At 41.0% G+C, this 9,549-nt stretch overlaps 2 protein-coding genes across 2 annotated transcripts; both read left to right on the top strand.

Moving 5' to 3' along the window:
* The first annotated feature begins 45 nt into the window (after window positions 1-45).
* On the top strand, window positions 46-3,944 carry cfap299 (cilia and flagella associated protein 299). The gene is made up of 6 exons (XM_087790800.1): window positions 46-767; window positions 1,060-1,193; window positions 1,260-1,350; window positions 1,958-2,100; window positions 2,164-2,296; window positions 2,376-3,944. Exons 1-6 carry the CDS (start codon window positions 660-662, stop codon window positions 2,469-2,471), a joined length of 705 nt encoding a protein of 234 aa, XP_087646926.1. The 5' UTR covers window positions 46-659; the 3' UTR covers window positions 2,472-3,944.
* An 818-nt stretch (window positions 3,945-4,762) lies between these two features.
* Window positions 4,763-9,021, top strand: LOC148087755 (uncharacterized). The gene is made up of 2 exons (XM_087790348.1): window positions 4,763-4,877; window positions 7,375-9,021. The coding sequence occupies exons 1-2, from the start codon at window positions 4,859-4,861 to the stop codon at window positions 8,856-8,858; spliced, it is 1,503 nt and encodes a 500-aa protein (XP_087646474.1). The 5' UTR covers window positions 4,763-4,858; the 3' UTR covers window positions 8,859-9,021.
* The last annotated feature ends 528 nt before the right edge of the window (window positions 9,022-9,549 follow it).

The following is a 9,549-nucleotide window of genomic DNA, read 5'->3' as shown; positions in this document are numbered from 1 at the left end:
CATACAGTTTCTTCCTGAAATTGACAATAATTTCAACTTTATTTAATTTTCCAAAATACAATACACCAGGCATTCACTTTTAACAATGTTTCTTTATTCTTTGATATTTTAAAGTCCTACTAATTTAGGTTTTTGACAGTCAGACTTTAAAAAAAAAAAATACAATTTTGGAACTATTTATACAAATACGTATTTACACAAAATATACTGAATAGTATTTTTCCAATACATTTTCACGTTGTTTTTTTTTTGTTTTGAGTTAGACATTAAACTTTTATTCTTAACATGTTGGGGAAATTTGGGTAGTTTCCAAAAAATGATTTACATACATTCACATTATAATAACATATACATTACACATAATAAAAAAAATACAAATAAAAAAACGGTAATGAAATAATACAAACAAAAATAAATAAAATAAGACACATTGGTGTTATTAATAATTGTATCCACAAGTTTGCCATTTGCAATCCTTCGTTAAAAGTAATAATTAAAAATAAAAAAAAATCAGAGTGAATGTCACGTGACCATCGACTCCGAGCGAACGGGCTCAGCCGTCGTCATGGCAACAGTCAAACTTTGTGACGCGCTACTGTTGTATTTAAAATAAGCTGCCGAGTCTCCTCCGGGTACACACGAAGATACAGGAAATAAAAATGAAGTCCAAAGACGACATTCGCTTCTACACGTACCTGACCGAGTTCAGGACTTACCAGGACTACCTGGACTCGCGCATCAAGCCTCAGGACCTGTACTACACCAAGGTGGGGGGTCGCGGGGGGGAAACTTCATGGACCGTCAACGAATAAAATCGCAATACATTAGATTACATTGTTGGCGTAAACGAGTCTGGGTCGTTGCTGTGAGATCGTTAATGTAATTATAATTAATTATAATTAATTTAATGTATTGTATATAAATATGTATTTTTTAATTAAAATGTAAGGTTATGTCTCATTGTATTGTATTTTATTTATCTCGTTTTATTAATTTCATTTCATTCTTTTTATTCTAAACTCACCAAAAAAACTGCTTTAATAAATAAAAACACGTCAGAGTCGACGTCTGGCCCGGAAGCTGGTGGAGCTCGGGATCCGCGGAACCATCCTGAGCTACGAGGAGTTCGAGGAGATCAAGGCGGCCGTCCTCAAGGCAGAAGCTCCCAGAACCAGGAGCACGATCAGACGCAAGTATGCCTGACCCGGCTGATGACGTCACGCTGCTCTGATGATGATGTCACTCTCCCGGTGGAGCAGCACTCACGTCAGCGCCGGGAAACTTCTGACGGACAACTTCCTGAAGGAGCTCGCGGAGCGTGAAGAGGCGCATCGTAGCGGCAAGATGAACGTGAGTCACAATGTGACTTGTGATGTAAATATTAACTAAAAATCTAAACTGAGTTGTACACAAAGATGGCTCATCGTCTACACTTGTGGTGGTGATTACATTTCCTCAGGGGCCACATTCTATAGAGTGATATCAAGCAAAAATAAAGGACCAAAAAGTATAAAATCAAGAAATTAATTCAAGCTGAATATGCTTAAATTATGATTTTATTGCATTATATATACATTGTATTTTTCTTTATATCCTTTAAGAAACATCTTAAGACGTTTTTATTTGTTCAGGTCTTTCCTTGGTTTTCCTGTTGTGTTATCAGTTTTATCTTGATCTTTAAAATATGTACTTTATTGAATATTGTTTTGATTGTTTAAGCGCTTTGTGCCCCTGGTCTGGAAAAGCGCTATACAAATAAAAATGAATTACTTACTTACTTATATTCTTTTATAGGACAATAGTCCGAAAACAAAAACTCTATATTCATATTTACAGATGAGTCATGAATAATAGATATGAATAGAAATTCAATTGTTAGTTTCTACATGATCTTTGACCTCATGAGGGCAACATGAATAGAGTCAAAGGTCTGATCTATTCACGTCTTCTTTCGCAGACCATCATCTTCCTCAGGGACCAGAACTCCGGGGGTCAGGAGATCTCGGGCTACATTGACTATGCTAACCGACTCCAGACCCACGATCTGGAGCCGGTCTTCAGAGGAGACCAAAAATTGACGCTGCTGCGCTCCGACCTCTGGTAAAGTCCGGGTGGTGCTGGTACAGTCTGGTGTCACAATTTTCTGATCATGTGCCGCTTCAGCTTCTACAATTGGACCAAACAGGACTCCACTTCCCAGAGCAGCCCAAACTACGAGGTCATGTACAGCAGTCCCAAAAGCCTGCTCTTCAGGAACAAACACGACAACAAGATACTGGACCTCGAGTACCTCCTGGTGAGTCCCGGCCCAGAACCGTCAGTCGAGCTGTTGCAGACCAGAATCTTCTTCATCTCATCTGTCGATCTGTTTCTAGGCAGGAGGTTCTGATGACGACTTCCAGCGGAGACCTGTGCAGTCGGACCTCTACACCCAGGTTGTCCTCTATGACCACCACATCAAGACCTTCTGACTCCATCTATGGCCACATGTCACAAACCTGAATTACAACCAAACATTTGAAAACCAAATAAACGGTCGAGAACAAATGAAATTACCTTGAGTCTCAATCTGGCCAAATTAATTTATTAAGTTAGTATTAAAGGGATATTAATTGACCATTTAAGGTATGGAGGAACCAGAGTACCAGGAGGGGTAATCTAGAGAGGAAGGTTTTGTGTAATCGAGATGCTAAAACAGAGGGTCGGAATACGAGAGTGCTGAATGATGCAGCAGGAGAAGACAACTGAAACTTCTCAGGACAGACGTAATGTTTGTTCATCTTAAGGAGGTTAGAAGAGTACAAGACGAAGCAGTTCAGTGAGTGGAAAGATAAGAAATGAGTCTATAAGAGGAACATGCGTAGAGGTTTTGTAATAAAGTTGCCTCGTCATGTGTCATGACTTAAGACTAGTGAGGGTTAATGTTGATCCGACAGCTGCTCAATGAAAACAGTCGAGGTTGCTGACTGAACGTCTGAGCAGTCGATATAATCTCTGATGTTTGCAGACAAAACACCTGGCCATCGTCTGTGCAGCGCCTCAGCCTCGCTCCAATGTGACTTCCACATTTAGTGCACTCTTTTTTTCTTTTCTGCTGTGTCATGTGAATCCCGTGTCAGACTTATTACTGACGCCTTTCCCAAACTCAGAGCAGCTGAGGGGTTTCTCTCCTTTGTTTACTCTTTTGTGGACGCCCAGATGTCCTATCTGCGTTAAGCTTTGTTTCCACACAATGTGCAGCTAAATAGTTTCTCTCCAGTATGGATGGACTGTGGATCTGGAGACGCCTGCCCTCTGTGAATCTCTTGCTACATTCTGTGCAGTTGAAGGGTTTCTTTTTTGTGGGGCGGATCAAATTGTAAATCAGATTATCGCGGTTGGTGAAACATTTATCAAAATGTGAGCAATGGAATCGTTTCTCTCCAGTGTGGATCATGGTGTGGTTTTTAATCACTGCCATCTTCGCTAAAACACTTCCGACACTCTTGACAAGAGTATGGTTTCCCTTTCAGTTTGCAATTTCATGTCGACAGTTAAATGTCAGTTCGATCAAACCACTTTCTATACAGCACAGGGGTACGGTTTTTCTGTAGTGTGGATTCTCATTTGGAGCTTCAACCCAGCGCTCCCATGGAAACTCTGTCCCCATTTGGTTCTGTGGAACTGTTTTCCTCTTCTGTTAACATCAATAAGAGACTTCAGGCATCCAGGAATGGAGATGCTTTTTCCACACACCGTGCAAACGTATGGTTTCTCTCTTGTGTGGGTTCCAATTTGAATCGATAGATTTTGCTATCGCTGAGGGACTTCCCATAGTAGGAGCAGCTAAAGGTTTTCTCATCCTCGAGGGATTCTTTGTGTCGATGCTCCTCCCTCTGAGAAGACTGAACATCCTCTTCATCTTCTGTCTTCACATCAACAGGAATGACAGTAAAGCTGGTGACCTCATTGTCTTCTTCTTTGATTTACAGAGCCTTATAGTGCTGCTCACTTGGGTGTGAGCTGCACTAAGGTGTCTTCGGAGAATACTCGACATCTGCAGCAACAAACAAAGTTACTCAGCACTCAGAACCTCTGATCCTACAATTCTCAAGTCATAAACACGTCAACCGAACCAGTTTCCTCAACCAGGCTCTTATCAAAAAAAAACACAGAAAACAAATACGTCAGATCCCGGGAAAAGAGACAGTAGGATCACAACACAAATAACTTAAAATTAAAGAAAACATATAATACCTATACTTGTGTGCAACGAATATGAAAAAATAACACAAAGGATTTAATAATATGACAACACATTGCCATATTAATTCACCATGTTTTGTTGTTCCAGCTCCAGTGTCATCAACTTCGTTCTCTCACTTTAGAAATAAATACCTCAATTGATTTTGTTGTTGTTATATTTATGAACAACAACATGTTTAAACCCTATTTGTCACGTGTTGTTAATAGACAGTCTAGACATGCTTCCAGCTCACGGATCGTATTTCACTGTGTAACAGTGTTATTGATCCGACCACCTCTCTCCAATGAGAAGAGTTCCGCACCAGTTACACTTCTGTGGCATTTAGAATGAAACAACTTTTTTTCCAACACTTAAAAAATATAAATATTAGTTCAATTAATTGTACTGAATGTAACTTAAATTACAAAACAAACCTCTCCACGCCAGGTGGAGGCGCTACCTGCCCCGAAGATCGTCACACAAGGCCCCGCCCCCTCGGAAAACTCACATGGTGACGAGGGAGCCACCTTCCGGTCAGCAGCACCTCTTTTGTCTGCTGCTCTCACAGCTTCTGCTCTGCAGCTTCCACCGCCAGTCTGCGTCTGGCGGCTGCTGCGAGCCTCCTCCGCCGACATGTTCATGCAGAGAAAAGGTAATAAACTCGCGCTCTGGCGCTTTTAGCCGTTTAAATCTGATGAAGATCATCCGCCATTTTAATGGTCAGCCAGGAATGTGGACTGTCCAGCATGTCACGTGATATCCGTGTTGCGTGTTTTTACCTTTAGGGTCTGAAAGTCTGCAAGCAAGTTTTGAACTCAAGCGTTTGTGTGTTTCCTGTCACTTCGTGGCCGCACAGCAATCTATCTGCAATTAAAAACACAATTTTTGTTAATAATATCAAGTTTTGATCATCATTATTTTTCAAGGAAACAAGTTGTTTAAAAAAAAGTTTGTCCGCTTTTAAGTTGCCATCAGATGTTTCCTGCAGAACTCAAACTATCGCGAGCAGTTGTTGCAAGATCAGCTTTATATTATTTATTCCCTACTTTCCCCCCGTCGATGAGCAATGATTGACATAAAATGCGTTTAAATTTTCATTCCGTTATGGCACAATTTCTCCCAAGCAAAACATGTTACACCCATAAATCTGTGATATTTGTTTATATATTATGCTTTTCAAATCTTCTTTTATTTATATAATGGTTATTTAGTTTCTTTTTTAAAATAAATGTGTTCGTAAAATAAAATGACAAAAGCGAAAAAGTCACTGCATTGTTTATTTTTGTTTGCAATTAAACTTCCGGCTGCTAGATGGCAGCAGTCATTACATCAACTTCCGCTAAAGGAACAATATAGTCCGGTGGAGACTGAGGACTGGAGGATACAGTTGACTCCAGCAGCTTTTGAAGCTCATTTTGGACATATTTTGGTTTCAAAACAAATGGAAGCAGTTACAACTTTGTCAAGAGTCACATGGTCTGTAAATTCTTCACACCAGAGTCAAGAACTCAAGAAGTTGTCCTCTCGATCATCAGTACTTTTAGATGTGTAACCACCAGTCCTTCCAAGTCTTTGTGAATACAAAATTGCGTTTCTTTATTTGCTCTGTGAAGCGACTCAACGGCTGCATTTTGATTCATAGTTAAAAATGTCTGTTGCTGTAGTTATTTTGTTTCTTATTCGGTACAATTTTATGTACTTCACCGTTTTGTTCACTTAAAGGTCACTGACACCCATTTGTGGGAGTCGGTGTGTCTCGATTAATGAACTTGAGTTAGATTATTGCATTTTGAGTTGTAAACAAGATGAATCGGGATGATGGAGTTGTCGTTGTCTTTTCTGAACAACAACTAGAACTTCATCCTGCTAGCCGAGCGCTGCTCTGACTATTAAAACACATTGTCTCAGTGACTGCTGTTGTCTGTAGAGCTGCGGCGTGTTTTCTGTGGGATACGCATCTAGCAGGACAGCGTAGGAGAAAGGATCCGGCAAAGAGGGAGGAGCTGATCCAAGCTGGGCAGTGGTCCATAAAGAGTTTTTTGTGATATTCTTGGGCTCAGCTGTGCTTCCTCAAACGAGTCTACTGTGACTCTGCCCTCGGCAGTCTCAAAATCAAGTAAACTAAATATCGCTTCACACCATCTTTTAATTCGATCTTTTCACTAAAATCCATGTCTGCTAGTGAAAAGATTTGTGATCTTGTTTAAGATGCACTACAAAAGCTTCATGATCCACCATCAGTTGAGAGTTTAGTCTTTTGGCTCAGCTCATTCTTAACCACCACTTCAAGAATCATCACCGATCATCTTCTCTAGTCACTCATGAACAACACCCTGAGTCATTGAAACTCCAACAAAAAAGTATTTCCAGTACAGAACTGAAACCTCAGGAGTTGACCATATAAGGGTTTTTCTCTGGAGCAGGTTTGTCTGCTGCTGTGGGTGCTCTCACGGCAGAACTTGGATCTGAACCAGAATCTTCTGTGGCATGCAAGTATAATCCAGGTTTCCTCATAGCTACGGAGGAGCAGATGGCTGAAGACGGATTCAATGAGATACGAGACACAGATGGAGTCTTCTGCCCATAAGCTCTGTGCCAGAGCTCAGCTGGGACTGAAGTGGAGCAGAGGAGGGGTTCAGGGGGGACGGGGTGACCAGATTACAGATGGTGGTGGACAGCAGAAGATGGAGGGATTACTGGAGTGTTCCACAGTGGCTTAATGTTTAAGCGACAGAAAGAGAGTTTAACTTTACTAGAGTTTAATTTTTATGAACAGTATGGTTACATTAGATGTTTAACCTTTAAATATTTACTTGGACGATCATCATATGCACAAAACCTCAGAATTGATGTTTTTTCTTCATCCAATCAAATGTTAACCAGTGAGTCTGTTCAAGTCATGAGTCAATTGACATAGTTTAAACGATTCTTTTTCCAAAGCTGCCTCAACCAGTTTTAGAGACAATAAGACATAGAAATGGTTCATCAAAATGTGTTAAAATACTATTAAAGAAGGTACAGAAATATGTTTGCATTTCTAAATATGGCTCTGTGTGAATGTAGCATAAAAACAGACATGAACTGTGTACGTAGATCAAAGGTTAACAGAAAGATTGACGTGTCTAATCTCTGTGTTTGTTTGTCTCCAGAGGTGCAGCAGCTGTTGGGCAGTCAGGACGACCTTTCCTCTGAGCTGCAAGACTCAAGCTCCAGTCTGGACCAGGACGAACCAGAACCTGCACACGTTGGTCAGGGTGCGAAGAAGAACGATAAAGATCATGGAAAATCTAAATCCACATACAATGTTGTTGTTGTGAAGACAGAAGAAGATGATGACGACGACGATGATGAAGATGATGAAGATGATGATGACGATTATGAAGAAGATGAAGATGATGATGAAGATCAGTCCTCACCAGTTGAAGAGGAGCCGACCAGCAGCTCAACTCAACACATCAAGATGGAATATGAGGAAGACGACTGGGTGGAACCAGAACCGGGCGACTTCTTGGATTCAGATCCGCTTGCGCAGTCTGACCAGCAGGAGTCGCTGTTCTTGGAGTCTGACCCCGACAACAGTGAAGGGTTTATTGAGAAGAAAAAGTCAAAGAAGTCTAAAATCTCAAAGGCTGTGAGTGAGAAGTGTAGCGACCCGGATGACCCATCCCTGACCTGCACAGTCTGCGGGAGGAAATGTTCCTCTAAAAGGGGTCTGACTCAGCACAAGAAAGCATGTCAGGTGGAGAAAAAGAAGTTCTGCTGCCCGGTGTGTGGGAAAGAATTCAAGTGCGGTGTTGATCTGGAGATCCATATCAGGAGGCATACTGGAGAGAAACCATACAGCTGCTTCATGTGCGAGAAGAGTTTTGCCTGCAGGGGAAGTCTGAAGGTCCACTTGAGAACTCACACCGGGGAGAAACCGTACGAGTGCCTTGTGTGTGGAAAATGTTTTAGCATATCGAGAAATTTAAAGGTACACATGAGACGACACACAGGGGAGAAACCACATAGCTGCTCCGAGTGTGGCAAGTCTTTCACAGTCAAAGAGAAGCTGCTCATCCACATGAGGAGTCACTCGCCAGAGGAGCAGTTCTGGTGCTCAGAGTGCGGAAACTGTTTCAACGAGCAGAAAAGACTGGAAGTTCACATGAGAACGCACAGGGGGGAGAAACCATTCTCCTGCACAGAGTGTGGAAAAGCCTACACCATGATCTCAAGTCTGAAGGTCCACATGAGAACGCACACCGGGGAGAAACCGTACATCTGCCCTGTGTGTGCTAAGTGTTTCAATCAGGTCTCGACCTTAAGGGATCACTTGAGGAGTCACACAGGAGAGAAACCGTTCAGTTGTGTCACATGTGGGAAAGGCTTTATCAACTCTGGGAGTTTGAAAGTACACATGAGGACACACACAGGAGAGAAACCATTCAGCTGCACAGAATGTGGAAGAGCGTTTGCCTACAAAAGAAGTCTTGCAACTCACATGGAGGGACACATAACAAATCAGGGTTCCAAATCAGGAGATGAAACACCTGTTCAGGCCCCTGAGGGAGAGACAGAATGCTCCACAGATGGAGAAAACAAGGTGGTGGTGAAGATGGAGTCTGAGAGAGAAGAGGGGGTGCTTGTCTAGAGTTGTTCATAGCGTAAGTTGTAGTGATCTGTTGCTGCCAATGCAGTTTCCTGATCTATCCTATCTAAAGTATAATTAGTGACGATAAGTCGGAGAAGAGTTTATGTGAACAGAAAACATCATTGTTTCTGGTGAATGTGCAACATAAAGGTTTTATAACATATTTGTTTTTGAATTTGTTTCACATATGTTCTTTTCTCAGAAAACATGGATGAGTGGGAAATGGTGAGTACCATCATAAGACTGAAGCAATTGCAAGTCTTGTGTTTGCAGAGGATGGAAGGAAGGGAAATTGAGTTGATGATTAAAATCCAGATAAGATAAGTTTAAAAAAAACTATTATATATATAAAACACTATTAAAATAATTGTCATGTTGCACTTTAACATGATTTGTTCTGTTATGAGGCAAGTGCAAGAGAGGGGATGACGTAGCCCCCTGAAGTTGATTGGTTGGAGAACCCAGCTCTTATATTGCTTAGGTGTAAAGACAATAAGTCACAGATTGAAAAATTGCATTGGCCAGAAAATATAACTCTGATTTCTGTAGATCCACCTTTCGAAGTTTCAATTTCTATCTCTGTGTCTTGATAATATCAACAATCTTTTTTTTCCCATTCATCTTATCTGAAACATCTTAAAACATCACATTTTATACATAAACATTATACATTGTTTTTTTTTTAATCATA

The sequence above is a fragment of the Callionymus lyra genome, chromosome 1 (genome assembly GCF_982586985.1).
Source record: "Callionymus lyra chromosome 1, fCalLyr1.hap1.1, whole genome shotgun sequence".
NCBI lineage: Eukaryota > Metazoa > Chordata > Actinopteri > Syngnathiformes > Callionymidae > Callionymus > Callionymus lyra.
The sequence above is the reverse complement of the archived record's forward strand: the minus strand, read 5'-3'. Positions and strand labels throughout refer to the sequence as shown.